Here is a 24,379-nt window from a genome sequence, read left to right on the forward strand (position 1 = left end):
TGAACCCTTCTCTTGTGGCATGGCCAGCTACTGTGGGCATGCTGGTTGGCAGGGCTGGCCCCTTGCAAAGGTGGCTGCCAGCCACTGCCTCATGTATTGGCTGCTTTCCCACTGGTGGGTGGGGCTGGATCCCAGCATAGCTGATCATGGGGCCTGTGAAGCCCAAGGCTGGTGCCAACCCTCTAATGGGTGGGGCCAGATCCTGGCACAGCTGAGTGTGCAGTCCATGAAGTCCTGGGACTGGTGCCAACCAGCTGGTGGGCTGGTAACCTCCAGCACAAAGAGGTTAAAGGGAGCTCTCCAAAATGGTGTTTGTCAGTGCTGGTGTCCACATGGTGGAATAAGCTCCCGAGAATGGTTGCCACCAGTACCTCCATCCCCAGGGGAGTCCTAGTTGCCACTCCCCTCTCCCGGAGGCTCTCCATGATGAGCAAGTAGATCTGACCCAGGCTCCTTTCAAACTGCTGAGACTCAGAGCATGAGAGATTTTGTGTGTGTTCTTTAAGAGCAGAGTCTTTGTTCCCTGTATCCCTCTGGCTTTCTCAAAGGTAAGGCCTGCTAGTTTTCAAAGCCAGACATCCTAGAGGCTCATCTTCCCAGTACAACACCCCAAAGCTAGGGAACCTGATGTGTGGTTCAGATCCCTTTGTGCTAGAGGAGGACCTCTGCAATTGTGATATTCTTTCAGTTTGAGAGTTGCTGATCCAGGGATGTGATTCTGACTACACCCTTCTTAGTCCATCCCTTCTACTCAATTTTATTATGGTTCCTTCTTTGTATCTTTAGACATATAAAATCTTCTCTGCTAGTCTTCAGGTTGTTCCCATAGGTAGTTGCTATGTAAGGAGTTATTATGGTTTACCCCTGCAACAGGTGAGTTCAGGGTCTTCCTACTGTGCTATGCTATGCCATCTTGAACACACTCCCCCCTTTTAGGAAGCTGATTTTATAACTGCTCTCCATTTTTTATATGTGAAGATTTGGAATTAACTTTGCTAATTGACATAGTCAAGCCATTGCCCAAAGAGAAAAATCTCAAGTGTCTACTGAATAATAAAAAAGAGTTCCGTATGACTCTTGTCTCTTTTAAGCTTTTATAATCTATTATGTCATTTATTTACCACTTATTAGTTTAAAGATTTCATAAAGAAAATTCATATCTGTTATGTGTTAAAATCCCATAATTAGTTAATTCTCTCTAAAATAATTGGAATGAATAAGTAAACATATAATTAAATAATTTGTGCTGAAATTTTACCTCGGGCAATAAAAACCATAATATTTACATCATTATTTTTAAGTCTTCTAAAATATGTGGTATTTCTTTAATATTAAAATAACAATTATTTTTTCCTTCCTAGACAAGTGGAATTACTGATATAAAGGTAGGTCATTTCTGAATTACTAGAGCTTTGATAACTTTTCTGCTTAAGTGTGAAGCTTCCTGATCATTTACACTTAGGGGAAAAAGGTTGAAAGTTCATACCCACCCAGTAGTAGAAACAGCAGTCTTGCACTCAGTCCTTTACCTATTGCATACCTGGGGCTGTGACAACCCCCATTTTCCTTTGGAGAATTTACTAATGGGACTAACCACCTGGCATATAAGTTTTTCTCTGGTCTCAGTGACATACTTAAGACCAGAATTAGCAAGAGGTTTTTGGTTTATTTGGATATTTTTTGGTGTTTGTTTGTTGCTTTGAAAAAGATGTTTTCCATGGATTTGTGCAAAAGCTTGACTATATAGAGAAAAGTGAGGGGTTTATCTTTATTCTGCTCCTGGGTAATTAACGAAGGATCAAGTTTATCATGATAGGCTTTTTTGTGACTCCATATTTACTTAGACTTATATTTGTATTTGTTAAATTTTCTTTCACTTAGGGAAGGTGTTATAAAATTAGATTTAGTCAGAACTCAGAACTTAGAGTAATTTTTAAGACTAATTGGCCTTTCACTATCCATACAGTTTGCTAAATAAAATAACAGCATAAAAATTAGTACCCTCATAAGCATCTAAAGGGCTTCCCTAGTGACTCAGTTGGTAAAGAATCTGCCTGCAATGCAGGAGACCCAGGTTTGATCCCTGGGTCAGGAAGATCCCCTGGAGAAGGGAATGGCTACCCCCTCCAGTACTCTTGCCTGGAGAATCCCCATGGACAGAGGAGCCTGGCAGGCTACAGTCCTTGGGATCACAGAGTCGGACTTGACTATGTGACTAACTTTAAGCATCTAAAACATTCATTTACACGCTATAAATTAATATACTAACCTTAAAACATGATTAAAGTCAGCCCTTCTATAGAAATACTTTGTTAGTCTAACTATTATTTAAGAGAAAAAGTACTCTTATAAAATACTATCATTCAGACAGTTCAGTAACCCAACTGTGTGCTCAAGTAAACAGGCGCCATGAGGTTTCACCATTTCAAGAAGAAAAGTCAGTTAAAACTATGAAACCTTAAAATTTGGAGGGTGGGGGTAGGGAATAAGAAATTGATTGGGCCTGTAAAAAGAACCCATCAACAATACATAGGTAAAGTTTAATCAGTGCCTGTTTTCACATGATAAGCATCTACTGGAGAATATATTTTTAAAATCATTGAAAAGTATTTAGGAAAAAATGAAATGAGAGAGCACCAAAAATGCTATCTAGAAAAATGGAAAATGTTTTAAAATACAAATTGTATAAATCCATTACCTGTGTAATTCTTTCAGGTCATACTTACAATACTTATTTAATTATGGTACATTTAGAAAATTGTGTTTTTTTAAAAAAAAATCATTACTATCATTCTTAAATACTTTAAATCAACACTGGGCAGAAAAGTCACAGGTGAAATCTAATTTTATAGAAAAATTTTGAATGAAATCATAACAGAGCAGCAGACTATCAAGAATTATATATTTTGACTAGGTGATGTCTTTTTAGGAGAAAATTTTGAATCTTTTCCAAGATTGTTTTTCAAACAGATCTGCCCATGAGTGTTCTCCTTTGGAGAGGAAAATTGTATTAGGTCTACCTTCTTTATATTTATCACAAATGGGCTCGAATTTTAGAATAAGCAAACCTGTCTCCTTTAAAGCAGATTATAGATTACTTTTTTATCTGTACTAGTATATCTCAGGAGAAGGCAATGGCAACCCACTCCAGTACTGTTGCCTGGAAAATCCCATGGATGGAGGAGCCTGGTAGGCTGCAGTCCATGGGGTCGCACAGAGTCGGACACGACTCAAGCGAGGTAGCAGCAGCAGCAGCAAGTATATCTCAAATGAGCAAAGTTAACATATACTAAAGGCAAGGGCCTAACAAGCAGAGAAATACCTTGAATGACCCTTCTTTCCCAAAGGTCACATTGGCCAATATTGTTTTGAGAACGTTTGACCTCCTGGAGCATTTTTTTCCATTCAAAAGTAGACCTTTCTAAAGATTTTTAAACTTCTGTAAAAGGATAGTGTAGGTGGCTCAGACGGTAAAGAATCTTCCCATAATGTGGGAGACCTAGTTTCGACCCCTGGGTTGGAAAGATACCCTGGAGAAGGGAATGGGAACCCACTCCAGTATTCTTGCCTGGAGAATTCCATGGACAGTGGAGCCTGGTGGGATATACTCCATGGGATCTCAAAGAGTCGGACACTACTGAGCAACTAACACATATACATAATAATTAGGCAGTAAACAGAAGTTTTAATGAACAGATTTGGCCTTTGAAGCAAAACATAAAACAGGTAAGCCTTTTTTTTTTTCAGGTAAGCATTTTTAATGCTTTAATATATACATTTCTATTCCTATTTATCAATATTGATATTAATATAGTAAATGAATAATTTAAAATGTGCAATTAATCAAAAATTTTTTGAGTGACTTTATCACATGCCAGCCCATATGCAATGGCAGTCAAAGCCTTAAATTTAGAAACTTAAAAATGACAATTCTAAGCCATAATCATCTATAGTCTTACGAGCTTTTAAACATCGAAAATTGGAGCTTCAAAAAGATATTTTACTCATGTTATGCTTTTTGTACTAAAATATTACTCTTCTGTAAGCAGGGAACTATTGTTTAATCAGCATAATTCATGGGTATTCAAATCATAGTTCTATTATAAAGGACTTCATGGGGTTATTTAAAGCATTTTCATGAGTTTTCATGTCAGAATATATCCTGTTTTTTAAAATTTTGTGAGAGAAAAAGTTTAGACTCTCCCTAAGAAACTTCTTACAGCATTTAATTAACATAGCATCAGAAATCTTTAATCTTGCTCTAAATTTTTCATGTTGTGATTTAAATATGTTTTTTATTCTTTTATGACATTAACCATTGGGTTGCCCATACCAGACAATAAAACTTTTTCGTGATGCTGCATTGCTCAAGACTGTGTTATTGGCACAGTCTCATCCAGGATCTAGTGATCTTGGTATAGAATGGCCCAGAATCAGACTGCCATCATATTGATTTAATATATAATTTTTCATACCACCCTACAGTGAGGGGTTGATATGTGATTTTCTATAATGACATATATTGTTTTAATGTGGAAAACAAATCTTTTAAAATTAAAAGATATGTTAATTCTGGTTCCATTACTAGTCAGCACTAGAAGGCATACCCTATTAACACAGAAAGTCTTAAAACTAACAATTTGTTCTAGCTACAGAGAACAGTAATGCATGCAGTGAGCCTTTTCTGTACTGGAGCATGGGCATCCCCTTCACTGTGATGTGTTAAGTGGCAGCTGTCACTGAGGACCTGTGTTGTGAGAAGGTGGGAGGTGAAGAGAGACATTTAGGAGGTACACAGGAGTAAAGTCACATGAGTCGACTTACAGGAAAGGGTCTTTCCAACATGTGTCCAAATGCACAGAAAATATGCATCTCTTGTATGTAACAATTTTTTCAATGATAGTTTATTTTATTCTCTAGAGTGTAGACTTCACTAACAGGGAACATTCAAGGCATACATCTATTAACAAACTGGAATACGAGAATGAAAGGCTCCGAAATGATCTTGCAAAACTTCATGCCAGTGGAAAATCAACATGGGCTAATGTAAATACCTATGAAGAAGCAGGAAGGTATGCCTATCAAAGCCAAATAAAAATGGGGTAAAAATGAAGATGGGTATGCCAGCTCCACTTACATAAGGATATAAACATACAAACATTCAAGTGAAATTTGTTTTTAAATAATCAAATTGTAATTTTATACACTTTCTCTTCAGCCGCTTAAAATTTGTTTATGGGGACAATTCAATAGTCTAGATATACATGAAATTCTATGGTCTCAGTAGCTTTCCAAGGATAACAGTGAAATGAGTAGACTGTTAAATGAAATTTTGTCAGTTCGGAACTTTCTTAGAACCTGATGTGGCATACAGAATGTACAAAAGTAATCTTTTTTTTTTTTTTTTTTTATGTCAGAGTACAGGAACGGCTACCTACTCCAGTATTCTGGCCTGGAGAACTCCATGGACTGTATAGTCCATGGGGTCACAAAGAGTCGGACATGACTGAGCGACTTTCACTCACTCACTCACAGGCAGATAGCATGTCTGGCTTAACTTCAGATACATGTACACTTTGTACTGATGCTCCATCAGTGGAGACAGACTGTGGTCTTTTCACAGGAGAGAACCTGGGGGTGTGTGAGAGGGGTCTTCTGTGAGTGAAGAGAAGCATGTGGAAAATCAATACCTGCTGCCTACATTATCCCCAGGCTCTTTAAAATGTCTTACTTCAAAATTTAAGTAAATATATCAGCCTTAACATTTGACTAATTTCTTCAACTTTAATAAAATATGTTTGGAATCCGAGCTGTCTCTGGAGTTCTTTCACCATTTTCCAGCACTGGGAAAATGCTCAGCAAAACAAACAAGTTTCTTTTCTACAGGATTTTGCAAAGCCATTAATGTGCTAATTACTCTGTGAGTTTCCAGGAACAGGTATGGTGTGCAGTATTCCCCAAACTTATTTGATATGAGGTTTATTAACATTCCATGGTGCTGAGAAATGGTGAATCAATAGGTCCAGACCTAACATCAGTACAACTTTTGTTTAAAAGCTCATAATACTTAGCATGAAAACTTCACATACAGATAATTAATATTTGCAGCTTTGCGGAATTCAAATATTTAACCTTTATTTTCCCATCTGACAAGTAGGGATAATAATTATAAGGGTTTTCTGAGGATTATAGGAGAAAACCTATTTCTTTGTAAAATGTATAATTCCCTAAATGTTAGACATTATCATTGATACTATTATTCTAACAAAATTGTTAATATTTACAATAATATTGATACTTCTCCAACTCCCAGTACCTAAAAAGTATATTTTGGTGGATAAACAATGACTGAATCTGACATTTCCTCTAAAGATAGTGCTGTTGGGGAAGGGTGATGCCCGGCTCCCTAAGTAGCCCAGTGCTACAGGTACAGTCCTTAAGTCCAGGGGCTGTACTTGACACATCTGCTCAGCATCCTCGTGCGTGTAGTACATCCTTTCCCACTCTCACCACCCTGACCCTGTGTGTGCCGGAAGGATATGTTCTAACCCAGTGTTAGAAACAGCAAGCACTCAGAAGTGCTGAACTAATAGCTCTTCAGGTGGTCATGGGAGGGAATGAGAGAAGCCTGCTGCTGCTCCACAGGGGCGCTTCTTCGGTCGGTAGGGTGGTATGTTCCGGGCAGTGCAGCGAGAGTCCAAAAGGGATGTGGAGAGGATGAGGGGCGTGCACCCCAGCCAGAGGGCACCTCCCTGCTGAGTATCCCCATGTTGACTGGCCAGGGTAACTGCAAATCTGTCCAGAAAACCTAACCTTGATCTGGGGGTAAGAATATAATTTCTAATATAGAATAAACCCTTTACAACGCACTTCTCTCCCCATGGATACATTTCTCCATGGGTCACATCCCCACCCCCTGTATGCGGTTTTCTCTCTGTAAGAGAAAATCAGCACCCCAGTGATGTTATGAAGGGTCTTCACCGCGTCTTCTCCAGCCACTGGTCTGTATTGCACCCCTGTTAATGCAGAACATTGTTTCCTATTCTTGCTTGTTGGGAATAACTTGGAAAGCCTCAGGTGAAGGTACTAGATGTTCTTCTTTAAACAAAAAGACAGCTCCTCTGCCTTTTCCTGTCTTTAATCAGTGTTTTTATTGTTTGGATTGCTTGGGCAGTACGGAATGTGTTAAGAGTGCCTAACGGAAACAAGGCAGCAGGGGGCACGGAGCAGTGTAAGAGGTAACATGCTCAGCGGGAGACTGTCTTAATAAGCAGCTTGGGCGACTGTTCCTACTGCAGAGCCCTGTGTCCTGCCAGTCTCATTTGTTCAGAGTTTCATTAAATTTGTTTTAATGGCTTGTCTGATTTCAATGTTCTCCAGTGACCTGATTTTTAAAAGAAACAGCATTTCAAATGTTCTGAATAAATTAGTACCATGTAAAACCCACTATGGGGAAAGAATTGTTGAGAGGCAAGGACACTGTGAACTCACTGGTGGAGAACTGTAAAGCACATATCTATTAATTTTAGCAAGTGAAAAAAGGCAATGTCCTTTCCTTCCCTTACAACACAGCTCAGTGAAGTCAAATACTAAAAGCTGTATGTATTTATTAGGAAGAAAATAATCAAAAAACACACAGTCATATTTACATATCAATGGCTAATACAATAAGGTCTTATTAAAGTATTTTAGAAAGGAAAAAGCTTTTAGATAAAGGTATGGGAACATAATGTTCCACAACATTTTAAAGTCTGTAGTCTAATTTTTAACCCCTTCTTGCTTTTGACTGAGAAAGATTTGTATAATGTATTATTAAAATAAGCTTTTGTCTACTTGGAAGTTAACTCGGTTTTTATTGCTTTTTACTCCTGTTAGAAGTGATAAGATTTTTGTGCTCATCCACTTAAAACGTGAAGCATTTTAGGATATTTCAAAGGATTTCTTTTCCAATAAAAAGTTATTCAGCACTTTAAAAAACTTAATGGAGTTCCTTGGTGGCCTAATGGTCAGGATTCCAGGCTTTCACTGCTGTGGTCCCAGGTCAGGGAGCTGAGATCCTCAAGCAGTGTGATGGCCTAATGGTCAGGATTCCAGGCTTTCACTGCTGTGGCCCAGGTCAGGGAGCTGAGATCCTCAAGCAGTGTCATGGCCTAATGGTCAGGATTCCAGGCTTTCACTGCTGTGGTCCCTGGTCAGGGAGCTGAGATCCTCAAGCAGTGTGATGGCCTAATGGTCAGGATTCCAGGCTTTCACTGCTGTGGTCCCAGGTCAGGGAGCTGAGATCCTCAAGCAGTGTCATGGCCTAATGGTCAGGATTCCAGGCTTTCACTTCTGTGGTCCCTGGTCAGGGAGCTGAGATCCTCAAGCAGTGTGATGGCCTAATGGTCAGGATTCCAGGCTTTCACTGCTGTGGTCCCAGGTCAGGGAGCTGAGATCCTCAAGCAGTGTGATGGCCTAATGGTCAGGATTCCAGGCTTTCACTGCTGTGGCCCAGGTCAGGGAGCTGAGATCCTCAAGCAGTGTGATGGCCTAATGGTCAGGATTCCAGGCTTTCACTGCTGTGGCCCAGGTCAGGGAGCTGAGATCCTCAAGCAGTGTGATGGCCTAATGGTCAGGATTCCAGGCTTTCACTGCTGTGGCCCAGGTCAGGGAGCTGAGATCCTCAAGCAGTGTGATGGGACCAGAAACACACAAACAAGACTAAGAATGAGATGAGACTGAATCTGGCAATGGAGGTAGTCAATGTTTTCAGCGTTTTTAGAATTAAGTTAGAGTTTTGAAGTTTAAGGATCATTTGCAAGCTAACTTAGAATAGTGGTATCCAGAACGATTAATATATAACTAATTTTAATGGCAAATCAGTTTTGTAGTGTATGATGGAGTTTTATCTCTATATATAGTTCATACTTAAAACTGAATATATGGCTTTAAGAATTATATCATGTGCTGCAAAGATACTGGTAATCACAAGCTAATCAATAAAACTGCTTCAGACCTAGTCAGGAAATTAAAAGTTTCTAACACTAAAACACCACAAAGTCAGGTTTGTCATAATCACTCTACAGGATCTCTTGTCAAGGAATGAATAGTTATTTATCTAGAAGCAAAAAAGTAAGCTGAGTCAGTTTTGCACCAGGGTCTTGCTCAGGAGAGAAAAACACAGTAGCCTGAAGGGTTCCAGGCTCGGAAATAATGGAATCAGGCGTGTTATGTGGAGTGTTAGAAGGGGAGGCCAGAAGTGGTAAATCAGCCTAGTTTGTCAAGGGATCCCCTTTCGTGCTGAAGACAGTACACTGTATGTAGCCCAGGGAGGCTTGTAAACTCAACGGAGGGCCAGGGCTGTGTAGACGGACGGCTCTGTGAACTGTGCGGTTGGCTCAGCCCTCAAGCCAGCCCGAGTTGGGTAGAGCTCTCTCCAACAAAAACGCCGGCTCCTGCCCTCCTGGCAAAGCAAGGAGAGGCCTTGCAATAGGGTCTATGGAACAGACCAGCTTGTGAGATGGTAGTAAAAGCTTTCTGAAATAATTTTTAAGATAGCTTTTAAATTGATATACTTAGCATTTTTTTTGCAAGGTGGTTTTGGTTTTATGAAGTATTTGAATAGCTGTATTCTTGAAGAAGAACTTTTCTGTCATATAAAGATGATTTAAAGCAAAAGTGCTTTGCTTCATAATGTAACTTTCCTTTTCATTCTCTGCACTTTATTGATCTTACAATAAAGAAAATGTTCATGTATAAATTTTAGTAATTAAGATCGTAAAGTTGTATCTATACATCCAAGGCAAAATGGATAATTATTTAGATAATTTAGGGCAAATAATACTTTCCCTGAAATCTCTGTATAATTGAGATTACAGAGGGATGTATATTTCTTGAACCATTTCTATAATTATCTTATTTTTTTCCACTGTGCTTTGAAGTATAGATGGACTCATTCAGATTAAAAGGTTCAACTGAAGATTCTATGCAGATGTACAAGGCAATTGTTATAATTCTATTTGAATTGTGGGATGTTTCATTTTATTTTGCACATCATAAACCATGTTATTTCAGTTTAATTTGCTGTTCTGTTTCCATGGTAATTATGGTTTGGAAGAATGGATTAAAAAAAATCCATTTCAAGATAAATAAAAATGGAAACCATGTTTTGTTTTTATGTACTAGTTTACAGATGCCTCACTTAACTTTTATTGCTATTTGTATGCATAGCTTTGAAAACGTTTGCATAATAAAAGAAGTCTATATAGATAGATAGTCTTTGGATAAGAACAGAGAAAAATAATGTAAATTTTTTAAACTGTGTAAAGTTAAAATATGAAGACTTTGAAAATGGTTAATCAATACCTGTAGAGAATTTGAATTGTTAGTAAAAATAAATAACTTTAAATTGAAAGGATTTTTATGTTTCCATGGTCTTTGATGATTTTGATTAAACCCCATTTTCATGAATTAATATTCAGAGAAGATACTTATTTAGTTCCAAACAGCCCATACTGTTAGGACCTTTTTGTGTAAAATTTTAGGGTAAGTTGGTTTGTTTATTTTATTATTCATTTGTTTAGTCAGCACACCAAAATTTAAAATCCCACTGGTATTTTATTCAGTCTAATCTTCTACCCTATATTTTGGCACAAACAACCAATTCTATACTGTGCTTTTCATCAAACTGTGGAGTTCAATTCTCATAACAACCCTTTTTTATAAATGAAAAAATTAAAGTTACAGGTAAATATAGTTACCTGTTGCTCAAGGTCATACAACTAAGTGTGGAGGAGTTTAGGAGATAATGTAAATTGAAAACATACTATAAATTATTAAGCTCGACATAAATTATAATTATTATTATTGTATGGAGACTTATTCTAGTGTGAAAAAAAAAAGAGAACAATTATGTTAAGAAAGCCAGTGAGGTTAAGTAAAATGAGAATAGGAAAAGAGTGTCTGTTTAGAATTGTCAAGGGTAGCCGTGTTAGCTGTTTAAAAATTTTTTCTCATACTGGTTTAATGTCATTTAATTAAATAGCAAAGAGACAAAACAGTAAAACACAGAAAGAGAAACAATATAGGCAATAAGAATGGCAGAATATTTTTAGCAATTATGAAAGTTTCCTGCTTCATTATTAATTGTTCTAAGTCTTTTAAGTGGAATAGAAATTGTCAGCAAAATTATTTTCAAAGACATACCCAGATAACAAGCCCAAATATTTTATTGTGCTTTCCCCACAGTTAGAAATCAGAGAAATTTAAATTCTTAGCTCCATAAATAAGCAGGTGACCTTGGTATCAATAATGACAACCAGTCCTTCTCTTTTAGATTTAACCACGATCGTGAGCCAAACAGAAGCGCAACACCTCCATTGCCGTCTTTGCCATTTCAAACCAAAGAAATAACCAGTCCTTTGGTTAGTGATGAGGAAGTATTCCCCATGGTGAGTTGCTGACTATTGGTTACTATTTTCTCCTTTATGGAGTGAATACTCTTACACTGATACTGATATTACTGATATGTACAGAGTAGTTTAAAAAAATATATTGCTCTTTAAATAAGACTCCAAGATGGGTCTGCAAGTAATTCAGCAGTGACTATCTATAGAAGGAAAAGCATCCATAATGTTTCGTGAAGTATTTCACCTCAAGTACAGGCTGAAATTACTGGTGACTTTTAAATATGCAAGTCACTTCTGGACATTCCATGAGCCTTAAAGATCTGTATATTTTAAAGAGCTACAAGTGATCTTTTGTGACTGTTTTAAAAAAAAAATCTCTTTTACTGACTCTGACATACATACAGAAAGATGCACAAATCAGAATTGGACAGCTTGATGAATTATTGAAAAGGCAACAGAGCAGTGCAGCTGCCACCCAGGTAATAAACAGAGCATTAGTAGCGTTCCAGAGGCCCCCTTCCCACGCCCTTCCAGTCACTCCAGCCTGCTCCCAAGATAACCACTGTCCTGACCTTTTAAGTCATAACTTGGTTGTAGCCATTTGTAAATTTTAGATAAATTGTATCATGCTGCGTGTGTTCTTTTGTATGGATTCTTTCTCCCACCGTTGTTTGAACATTGTTTGATGAGAGTCATTATCCATATTGTTGGCTGTAGTTTATCCACTTTTGTTTCTCTATTAGTATTACATTATATATATATACCATATATAATGATATGATTATCCATAATGATACAATTTATCCATTCCACTATTGACATCAGATCAGATCAGATCAGATCAGTCGCTCAGTCGTGTCCGACTCTCTGCGACCCCATGAATCGCAGCACACCAGGCCTCCCTGTCCATCACCAACTCCCGGAGTTCACTCAGACTCAGGTCCATCGAGTCAGTGATGCCATCCAGCCATCTCATCCTCTGTCGTCCCCTTCTCCTCCTGCCCCCAATCCCTCCCAGCATCAGAGTCTTTCCCAATGAGTCAACTCTTCACATGAGGTGGCCAAAGTACTGGAGTTTCAGCTTTAACATCATTCCTTCCAAAGAAATCCCAGGGCTGATCTTCTTCAGAATGGACTGGTTGGATCTCCTTGCAGTCCAAGGGACTCTCAAGAGTCTTCTCCAACACCACAGTTCAAAAGCATCAATTCTTTGGCGCTCAGCCTTCTTCACAGTCCAACTCTCACATCCATACATGACTACAGGAAAAACCATAGCCTTGACTAGACGAACCTTTGTTGGCAAAGTAATGTCTCTGCTTTTGAACATGCTATCTAGGTTGGTCATAACTTTCCTTCCAAGGAGTAAGCGTCTTTTAATTTCATGGCTGCAGTCACCATCTGCATTGATTTTGGAGCCCAGAAAAATAAAGTCTGACACTGTTTCCACTGTTTTACCATCTATTTCCCATGAAGTGGTGGGACCAGATGTCATGATCTTCGTTTTCTGAATGTTGAGCTGTAAGCCAACTTCTTCAGTCTCCATTTTGACTTTTATCAAGAGGCTTTTGAGTTCCTCTTCACTTTCTGCCATAAGGGTGGTGTCATCTGCATATCTGAGGTTATTGATATTTCTCCCGGCAATCTTGATTTCAGTTTGTGTTTCTTCCAATCCAGCGTTTCTCATGATGTACTCTGCATATAAGTTAAATAAACAGGGTGACAATATACAGCCTTGATGAACTCCTTTTCCTATTTGGAACCAGTCTGTTGTTCCATGTCCAGTTCTAACTGTTGCTTCCTGACCTGCATACAACTTTCTCAAGAGGCAGATCAGGTGGTCTGGTATTCCCATCTCTTTCAGAATTTTCCACAGTTTATTGTGATCCACACAGTCAAAGGCTTTGGCATAGTCACTAAAGCAGAAATAGATGTTTTTCTGGAACTCTCTTGCTTTTTATGTGATCCAGCGGATGTTGGCAATTTGCTCTCTGGTTCCTCTGCCTTTTCTAAAACCAGCTTGAACATCAGGAAGTTCACGGTTCACATATTGCTGAAGCCTGGCTTGGAGAATTTTGAGCATTACTTTACTAGCGTGTGAGATGAGTACAATTGTGTGGTAGTTTGAACATTCTTTGGCATTGCCTTTCTTTGGGATTGGAATGAAAACTGACCTTTTCCAGTCCTGTGGCCACTGCTGAGTTTTCCAAATTTGCTGGCATATTGAGTGCAGCACTTTCACCGCATCATCTTTCAGGATTTGGAATAGCTCAACTGGAATTCCATCACCTCCACTAGCTTTGTTCATAGTGATGCTTTCTAAGGCCCACTTGACTTCACATTCCAGGATGTCTGGCTCTAGGTCAGTGATCACACCATTGTGATTATCTTGGTCATGAAGATCTTTTTTGTACAGTTCTTCTGTGTGTTCTTGCCATCTCTTCTTAATATCTTCTGCTTCTGTTAGGTCCGTACCATTTCTGTCCTTTATCGAGCTCATCTTTGCATGCAATGTTCCTTTGGTATCTCTGATTTTCTTGAAGAGATCCCTAGTCTTTCCCATTCTGTTGTTTTCCTCTATTTCTTTGCATTGATCGCTGAAGAAGGCTTTCTTATCTCTTCTTGCTACTCTTTGGAACTCTGCATTCAGATGTTTATATCTTTCCTTTTCTCCTTTGCTTTTCACTTCTCTTCTTTTCACAGCTATTTGTAAGGCCTCCCCAGACAGCCATTTTGCTTTTTTGCATTTCTTTTCCATGGGGATGGTCTTGATCCCTGTCTCCTGTACAATGTCACGAACCTCATTCCATAGTTCATCAGGCACTCTATCTATCAGATCTAGGCCCTTAAATCTATTTCTCACTTCCACTGTATAATCATAAGGGATTTGATTTAGGTCATACCTGAATGGTCTAGTGGTTTTCCCTGCTTTCTTCAATTTAAGTCTGAATTTGGCAATAAGGAGTTCATGTCTGAGCCACAGTCAGCTCCTGGTCTTGTTTTTGCTGATTGTATAGAGCTTCTCCATCTTTGGCTGCAAAGAATATAATCAATCTGATTTCGGTGTTGACCATCTGGTGGTGTCCATGTATAGAGTCTTCTCTTGTGTTGTTGGAAGAGGGTGTTTGTTATGACCAGTGCATTTTCTACATTTGAATTATTTCCTGTTCAGAGGTGATTACAAATACTTTTCCTAAAAACATCCTTGTAAGTGTCCTTTGGTGCACATGTGTACACGTTTCCGTTGGATCTATACCTAAGAACGAAATATTGTTGTTGTTGAGTTGCTAAGTTGTGTCTTTGCAAGTCTGTGGACTGTAGCCTGCCAGGCTCTTCTGTCCATGGGATTTCCCAGGTTAGAATACTGGAGTGGGTTGCCATTTCCTTCACCAAGGGATCTTCCTGACCCAGGGATCAAACCAATGTCTCCTACATTGGCAAATGGATTCTTTACCACTGAGCCACCTCACTCAGAGTTGCTAGGTCACAGAATATGTACAAGGTCAGCTTTAGCATGTACTGTCAAGCTCTCTTCCTGTTTGAGTCAGTTCACAGCCCTATAAGTAGTGTGTGAGTATTCTCCTTTTCTCTATTCTTTCCAGCAGTTTTTAACTGTTATTGGTCTTAATTTTAACTCTCATGGTCAGTGGGTGCATGCATGCATGCTCAGTTGCTCAGTCATGTCTGACTCTTTGTGACCCCATGGACTGTAGCCCACCAGGCTCCTCTGTCCACGGGATTCTCCAGGCAAGAACACTGGAGTGGGTTGCCATGCCCTCCTCCAGGGGGTCTTCCTGACCCAGGGATGGAACGGGGGTCTCTTTTGTCACCTGCATTTGACAGGCAGGTTCTTTACCACTAGTGCCATCTGGGAAGCCCATGGTCAGTGGGTAGTAACATCTTGTGACTTTAATTCTTACTTCCTGGAGACTAATGAGGTGAGTGCCTCTCATAAATGTATTGACTATTTTGATATTTGATATCTATTTGATTTGCTTATCTAATTTTCTATTGAATTGTCTTATTGATTTATAGAAGTTATTTGTATATTCTAGATTTAAACCCGTTGGTGGTTATAGGTATTACAAATATCTTCTCCCATTCATACTTGCCTTCTCACTTAATAGAATGTTTTGATAATCAGAAGTTCCTAATTTTAATGTGTTCATACTTATAAATTTTTTTTATGCTTGATATTTTTGGTGTCTTATTTATAACTGTTGCTTGTCCCAAAGTTATAAAAAATATTATCTATTTATCTTTTAGAAGCTTTGGCTCTTTTTTTTTTTTTTTTTTTTACTTAAGTATAGACGTGGAATCAATTTTTGCATATGGTGCAAGGAACAACCTCAGTCCCATTTCCCATGGAAATATTCAATTTGATTTATATATGGTTTCCAATTCTATAGATTCTTTTGGATTGTCTATATTTAGAATCAAAATTCCCTGGTGGCTTGGACGGTAAAGAATCCACCTGCAATGCAGGAGACCTGAGTTCGATCCCTGGGTCAGGGAGATCCCCTGGAGGAGGGCATGGCAACCCACTCCAGTATTCTTGTCTGGAGAATCCCCATGGATAAAGGAGCCTGGCGGGCTACAATCCATAAGAATGCAAAGAGTCAGCCACAACTGAGTGACTAAGCACACAGTGTTTTCCAGTTCTAGAGATTCCTTTGGATTTTCTATACTCAGAATCAAAATAATGATAGCTAAACTTCCTACTTTCAGAGAAGGCAATGGCACCCCACTCCAGTACTCTTGCCTGGAAAATCCCATGGATGGAGGAGCCTGGTAGGCTGCAGTCCATGGGGTCGTTAAGAGTCGGACACAACTGAGCGACTTACTTTCACTTTTCACTTTCATGCATTGGAGAAGGCAATGGCAACCCACTCCAGTGTTCTTGCCTGGAGAATCCCAGGGACGGGGAGCCTGGTGGGCTGCTGCCTATGGGGTTGCACAGAGTCGGACACGACTGAAGCAACATAGCAGCAGCAGCAGCAGACTTCCTACTTTCAAATCTTTATACTTTTTTTTTGTTGTTCTTGCCTTATTGTACACAAGACCTCTAGTAAATGTAAAGCAGTAGAAGTGATATTGCCAGCATCTTTCTCTCATTTTCAATTGCAAAGGGAAAACATTCAATATGCCACTATTGTGCGTAATATTTGCTATAAATATTTTGCAGGTTCCTTATTAAAAGATTAAGAAGTTCCTTTTATTCCTAGGTTGCTAAATTTGTTTTCACAAATTGGTATTGAATTTATCAATTGCTTTTTCCTGTGCTGTTGAAATGACCATATAATTTCTTCTTTGATCTGTTAATGTAGCATTTTTTTTTTCCTGATGTTAGATTGTTAACCCAACATTGGAATTCTTAGAATAAACCACACTCGATCACTGGAGTTGATCTGTTCATATTGGTTTAGAGTTTTGCTTTATGTTCATGAGAGAAATTAGCCTGTAATGTTTCGTTGTTATGCTTGTCAAGCTTTGGTACCCGATTATGCTGTCCTGGTAAAACAGATGGGAAAGGTTTTAAATTCCGCATTCCCTGTTCTCTTTCCTGTGTTGTTTTCTGTGCATAAAGAGCCACTGCTCCCAGCCTTGAGGAAGTGGCCTCATACTGTAGGTTAATTTTTTTTTTCTGTTCCTGAATTTTCATTTGATTTTTTTTTTTTTTTAGTTTCCAGTTCTTTGCTGAAATTTTCTACCTTGTGATTTGTTTTGTTGAACATAATCACAGTTTTTAAAGATATGTAGGTTTTTTACCTCAGAAACTAGTAGTGCTCTTGCAGTTACCTTCACTTGTATTCAAAGTGTATTATGTAATTTTTCACTGCCTGTCCATGATATACCAATATTGGGTACAGTGATAAAAATAAACAACAATAACAAACAAACAAACAAAAGACAGAAAATGTTTGAGCTGGTCGAGGCATGTCATGAACACTTCTCTGCCTTTCTGGAATCTGTCAGCTGCTTTGGGAGAGACTGGTAGTAAGATTTAAGCTGTTGTGGAAGAGGAAGACTTAAAACCATCAACTCTGGAAGTTTTAGAGATCTCAACCAGTCCATCCTAAAGGAGATCAGTCCTGAGTGTTCATTGGAAGGACTGATGTTGAAGCTGAAACTCCAATACTTTGGCCACCCGATGCAAAGAGCTGACTTATTTGAAAAGACCCTGATGCTGGAAAAGACCGAAGGCAGGAGGAGAAGGGGACAACAGAGGGTAAGATGGTTGGATGGCATCACCGACTCAATGGACATGGGTTTGGGTGGACTCTGGGAGTTGGTGATGGACAGGGAGGCCTGGTGTGCTGTGGTTCGTGGGGTTGCGAAGAGTCGGACCCGACTGAGCGACTGAACTGAACTGAAAGCCCAGCAATGCTCTTTTGTTTCATCTCAACATAAAATGTCAAAATTATCTGAACAAAATAAAATTCCATAACAATAAAGTAAATAAACTTCCTCATTTAAGCTAAGGGAACCTCCAAGAGGACTTAGCAAGTTCTGTATCAACAAAACTTCTCGCTTTAAGGACTCCAAAGTAAACACATAATCCAACCCAGCAAGAGGGGGAAAAAAAGTGATAAATTGCCAAAGGCTTCATTGCAACTCACTTCAGTATTCTTGCCTGAAAAATTCCCTGGACAGAAGAGCCAGGTGGGCTACAGACCATGGGGTCACGAAGAGTCGGACATGACAGCATGCACATGACGTGACTTCACTGTTCTAATATCAGGTGACTTTAGGATGATTAGTTTCTGCTTAAATATCACCTCATCAGAAACACCTGAGGAACAGTAGCACCTCCCTCATCATATTCTATTTTTTGTTTTATCCATAGTACTTTACTATAACATATTTTGTTTGCCTCCTTCCTCTAGAATTTAAGCTCCATTAAAGTAGGATTTTTTCTGTTTTTGCTTGCTGTTTTAACCCTAGCACCAAAAATAATGCCTGGCACTAGTAGGCATTTAAAAGACATGCAAGAGTGTCTATTGTATAACTTAATGAACGCTGGATTTCTGTCCACCTCTAAAATTCTACATTGTTACTTGAGGAGCTCATAACTAGAGAGTCATCCAGGAAAGAAAATTCTCTATTGTTGTAGGTCTGGGCACGGGGAACGTTGGCTGTGATGGCAGCCCTGGAGGCTCCTGAAAGACACGGCCCAGACCGCCATTCCGAGTCCAGTGACTTCATCCACTGTTGCATTCTTTATTCCACATCAGTGCTGTTCCTGCTCAGACCACCAATGACATCCTCACTGTTAAGTAAATAGACAGTTTAAAGAACTCATCTTCCTTAATCTTTTTCTCTTGATATCATGTTCTCTGACTTCTAAGACACTACTCTCCACTGATTCTCCTGTTGCCTTTCTGATCACTCCTTCCCAGTCTGCTTCCAAAGTTCTCCCTCGGTATACCTGTCCCTTAACTACTAGTGTTTCTCATTCACTCAGTCACTGATGGAGTAAACATGTATTGAGCACTCACTATATGGCAGGTTCTGTTCTAAACACTCATTGATGAGATAGACAAGTCTACACTCTGGTGAAAAAAGAGGGGAACTCCATCAGTGGGTGAATGGATAAACGAAGAGTGGCGTGTATACACAATGGAACACTATTCAGTCATGAAAAGGAGAGAAGTGCTGATACATGTATAACGTGGATGGACCTGGATAATATCATGCTACCTGAAGGAAACAAGACACAAAAGGTTATATATTGCATAAAATGCCCATAATAGGTGAATCTGATTAAAACAGATTGCAGGTTGGTGGTTGCCAGGAGTATAAGGGGATGGGAAAGCCAGGGAGCAAGGCTTGATGGGTACAGCTTCCTTTGGGGATGATGAAAATGCTTTGAAACTAGATATTTAATACACTGTGACTATACTAAATCCACACCAAATTGTTCATTTTGAGATGGTTAGTCTTACTTTATATAAATTTTATCTCAAAAGAGAGAGAACAGTTAATGACTACAAACAAATTAAAAAATCAAAAAGTTATAAACACTATAAAAATTGATGAAAAGATAGCAAATGATGTGATAGGAACTGATGACAGAGTGGGGGATGACTTTAAGTGGCTAGGAAAATGATTACTGAGAAGGGGACATTTAGGTTGAAACTTAAATAACAAAAAAGGATCCAGCCTTACAAAAACCTGGAAGTAGAGAGTTTTGGGCAGATGGAATGACCGGGTCAAATCTGTTTGGCAAAACAAAGTTTGTTAAGTTTGAGAACCAGAAAAGGGGAAGTGTGTGGTCTGGAGCTAAGAAGTGTGTAATGAAATAGGGACAGAGAAATAGGCAGGAGAACTCCAGGTCTGTAGAGACAGTGGCCATGGGAAGCAGTTGGGAGTTTATTTTAAAGCAGTGGGAAGCCATGAGAAAGTTGCAAATGGTAGAAAATATAATCTGTTTTAAAAATCTTTTGAAGATCCATTTGACTGCCAAATAAATTATAGATGGGCAGAGGTAGAAGTGGAGAGAACAACTGTCAGGCTATTTCAATAGTCAAAGCAAGAGATGGTGCTGCTGGCTTTGGAACAGTTGCGGCGGAGCCAGGAGGTGTTGGATCCAGGAAATATTTTGGAGAGCAAATGAGACTTGACAGTGGATTGGCGGTGGAAAGAAAAGACTCAGAGATGACTCGTAGGTTCTCCGCTTGAGCCTCAGGTACATAGTAGCACCACTCTCTGACACGGAAGACTAGGAAGGAGCAGTGTTAGTGGAGAAAATTCATTATTTCCAGGTTAGACATTTAAACTTAAGTGTTTACTGAACATGCAAATTAAACAAGCAATAGGATATGTGAATCTGGTGTTCAAGGAATAGACCAGAGCTGGAAATAAAAAAAGGGCATTTTAATTAGCATGAGGCTGATACTTAAATCTATCAGACTAGATGATAATACTTTAGTTCAGTTCAGTTCAGTCGCTCAGTTGTGTCTGACTCTTTGCGACCCCATGAATTGCAGCACACCAGGCTTCCCTGTCCTTCACCAACTCCCGGAGTTCACTCAGACTCATGTCCATCGAGTCAGTGATGCCATCCAGCCATCTCATCCTCTGTCGTCCCCTTCTCCTCCTGCCCCCAATCCCTCCCAGCATCAGAGTCTTTTCCAATGAGTCAACTCTTCGCATGAGGTGGCCAAAGTACTGGAGTTTCAGCTTTAGCATCATTCCTTCCAAAGAAATCCCAGGGCTGATCTCCTTCAGAATGGACTGGTTGGATCTCCTTGCAGTCCAAGGGACTCTCAAGAGTCTTCTCCAACACCACAGTTCAAAAGCATCAATTCTTCGGCGCTCAGCCTTCTTCACAGTCCAACTCTCACATCCATACATGACCACAGGAAAAATCATAGCTTTGACTAGATGGACCTTTGTTGGCAAAGTAATGTCTCTGCTTTTGAATATGCTGTCTAGGTTGGTCATAACTTTCCTTCCAAAGAGTAAGCGTCTTTTAATTTCATGGCTGCAGTCACCATCTGCAGTGATTTTGGAGCCCAAAAAAATAAAGTCGACACTGTTTCCACTGTTTCCGCATCTATTTCCCATGAAGCGGTGGGACCAGATGTCATGATCTTCGTTTTCTGAATGTTGAGCTTTAAGCCAACTTTTTCACTCTCCTCTTTCACTTTCATCGAGAGGCTTTTTAGTTCCTCTTCACTTTCTGCCATAAGGGTGGTGTGTAAATGGAGATGCTGTCCCAAGACAAAGCTTAGACCATAATGTTTAGTGCTCCAATGGGAATCTTCAAAGAGAGGAGGAACATCTGGTGGTGAAAGAGGTGGAGTGGGATCCAAGGGGTAAGGTTTATTTGTAGAAGCAAGGTCATTAAGGTAAGACGGAATAGAATCCACAGTGTAGGTAGAAGGAAGGGTCTCTGAAACAGTGTGGCCTAAAATACGGCTCTAAGTGTGAGTGGCACGGAGGAATGAAGGTCCTGAGAAAGAGGCAAGGCTGTGTGGCCGTGATTAAGAAAGTGAGTATACTAGGGAAGTGCAGGAGAATGGCCAGGCGGTGCTCACTGACCATGTGAATTTGCGCTCATGAATTTTAAGTGAAACTAGTCCCTGTGTGATGTAATTTCTCCTCCATTCACTTGCCCAGCATTCAACTGCTCAGGTACATGCTTGGTGCAAGCAGTTTTAATTCAGCCTGAGTTTTACCATGTGTCTAGCATGGAGCTAGGATAAAGGGAGGGGCACATTGCTGAATGGCTATCATGATGGATATGGAATGTGAGCAGAGTTAGAAAAGAGAGATATGAGACAGTTAGATATGAGAGAGTGGGAATACTAGACTAAGTCAGTTGGAAGCATACTAGGTGGGTTACATAAAATCTCCATTAGTAAGTAATGCAGTTATCATGACGATAGTGTCAAGAATGTGACCGTGGGAGTGGGTGCCTAAAGTGAAGTGTTCCCCAGGATTCCATTTTTCCATTTCTTCCTCTTCTCTTATTTTCAGGTCTGGATGATTTCAATCAGAGTCACAGCTTTAATTATTACCTATAACTTCCAAATATACCTCTCTGGTCCACACCTGTCTTCTGAAATCAGGACTGATATATCCCACCGTCTACTTGACAGTCTGTGTCCCAAGTCACCTCTAACTCAGCATTATTCAGACTTGAATATATTCCTTCATTAATATATTATTTCAAAAAATTATCGAAAGCATACCTGTGCTAGAATCTGGGGGATCAAAAGTAACTAAGACATTACCCTTAATGGGCCTCTTTACTGTCTTTCCTTTCTCCCTCCATAACTAGCATTGATGTCATCCAGTCACTCGAGCCAGAATCTAGGAAGTGATGAGTCTGAAGTCAGGTTTCCTAGAGCCTGAGATGAAGATTCTTGTAAAAGTGATTTACTAAGGTAGTATTCTCAGCAGAAGGAATGAGGGAAGCAGGCTAGGGGAGGGGAGGAAGGCTAGATAAGGATGAGATCTTAGTTAGAGATTAGTTTAGTCTGGTCTCACCAGGAGCTTGGAACATGGATTGTACAAAAGAGTTGGTTCCCCTGGAGATAAGAAGCTTGGCCAGTGTGGGTTTGTTTGTTTTCTATTGACGTATATTGATTTACATTGTTTCCAGTGAACAGCAGAGTGATTCAGTTATATATGCATGTCTATTTTTTTTAGATTCTTTTCCATTATAGGTTATTACAAGATATTGAATATAGTTCCCTGTGCTAAACAGCAGGTCCTTGTTGATTTTATACAAGTAGTCTTTATCTGTTAATCCCAAATTTCCAATTTGTCCCTCCCCCACTTTTCTTTGATAACCATAAGTTTGTTTTCTATGTCTGAGTCTATTTCTGCTCTGAATGAATTCACGTCATTTTTTTTAGATTCCAGTAATAAGTGATACTGTGACATCTGTCTTTGTCTGACTTACATCATTTAGTATGATAATCTCTAGATCCATCCATGTTGCTACAAATTGAATTATTTCATTCTTTTTATGCCTGAGTAATATTCCATTGTGTGTGTTATGTGTGTATGTATATAGATACATGACACATATTCTTTATCTAGTCATTATTTAGGTTGCTTCCATGCATTGACTGTGGCAAACTGTGTTATAGTGCTGCCATAAACACTGGGGTGCATACATCTGTATAAATTAGAGTTTTCATCTTTTCCAGATATATGCCCAAGAATAGGATTGCTGGATCAGATAGTAACCCTGTTTTTAGTTTTTTAAGGAACCTCGATGCTATTGTCCGCAGTGGCTGCACCATTACATTGCCACCAACAGTGTAGGAGGGTGCCCTTTTCTCCACACCCCCTCCAGCACTTATATTTATAGACTTTTTGTTGATGGCCATTATGACCTGTGTGAGGTAGACCTCATTGTAGTTTTGATTTGTATTTCTCTAATAATTACCAGTGCAGTCTATGGGGTCACAAAATGATGGACATGACCTAACAACTGAAAGACAACAAATAATTAGGTATATTGAGCATCTCTTCATGTGCTTGTTGACCATCTGTATGTCTTCTTTGGAGAAATGTCTGTTTAGGTCTTCTACTCATTTTTTGCTTTGATTTTTTGTTTGGTCATTGAGCTGTATAAATAGTTTGCATATTTTAGAAATTAGGCCTTTGTTGGTCACATTGCTTGCAAATATCTTCCCCCATTCTGTAGGTTGTATTTCCATTTTCTTTATTGTTTCCTTTCCTGAGAAAGCTTTTAAGGCTTATTAGGTCCCACTTATTTATTTTTTCTTTTGTTCCATTGCTTTAGGAGATATATCCAAAAAGATATTGTTGCAATTTATGTCGTAGAATATTCTGCCTATGTTTTCCTATAGGAGTTTTATAGTATCTGGGTTTACATTTAGATCTTTAAACCATTTATATATTTTTTTCTTTTTTTAATTTAATTTTATTTTTTAACTTTACAATATTGTATTGGTTTTGCCATATATCAAAATGAATTTGCCACAGGTATACATGTGTTCCCCATCCTGAACCCTCCTCCCTCCTCCCTCCCCGTACCATCCCTCTGGGTCATCCCAGTGCACCAGCCCCAAGCTTCCTGTATCCTGCATCGAACCTGGACTGGCAACTCATTTCATATATGATATTATACATGTTTCAATGCCATTCTCCCAAATCATCCCACCCTCGCCTTCTCCCACAGAGTCCAAAAGACTGTTCTATACATCAGTGTCTCTTTTGCTGTCTCATATACATGGTTATTGTTACCATCTTTCTAAATTCCATATATATGCATTAGTATACTGTATTGGTGTTTTTCTTTCTGGCTTACTTCACTCTGTATAATAGGCTCCAGTTTCATCCACCTCATTAGAACTGATTCAAATGTATTCTTTTTAATGGCTGAGTAATACTCCATTGTGTATATGTACCACAGCTTTCTTATCCATTCATCTGCTGATGGACATCTAGGTTGCTTCCATGTCCTGGCTATTATAAACAGTGCTGCGATGAACATTGGGGTACACGTG

General features: G+C 39.2%; 1 protein-coding gene across 15 annotated transcripts in view; it reads left to right on the forward strand.

The window, feature by feature from the left end:
* DEUP1 (deuterosome assembly protein 1) overlaps window positions 1-24,379 on the forward strand; it is a 143,732-nt gene that overhangs the window by 105,902 nt on the left and 13,451 nt on the right. For 11 of the 15 annotated variants that reach the window (XM_086383230.1, XM_086383229.1, XM_086383237.1 and 8 more), the window contains 3 exons: window positions 1,362-1,385; window positions 4,921-5,072; window positions 11,315-11,429. The exons of 3 other annotated variants lie outside the window; for them this stretch is intronic. In XM_086383230.1, the coding sequence (XP_086239356.1) occupies window positions 1,362-1,385; window positions 4,921-5,072; window positions 11,315-11,429 (291 nt within the window). Of the gene's footprint in view, window positions 1-1,361; window positions 1,386-4,920; window positions 5,073-5,417; window positions 5,810-11,314; window positions 11,430-24,379 lie in introns of those variants that run through there. One more of the 15 variants, XM_086383231.1, reaches the window with a different exon arrangement.

This window comes from Bos grunniens, chromosome 29 (assembly GCF_055505025.1).
Source record: "Bos grunniens cultivar Pamir isolate PY7600 chromosome 29, Bosgru_T2T1.0, whole genome shotgun sequence".
NCBI lineage: Eukaryota > Metazoa > Chordata > Mammalia > Artiodactyla > Bovidae > Bos > Bos grunniens.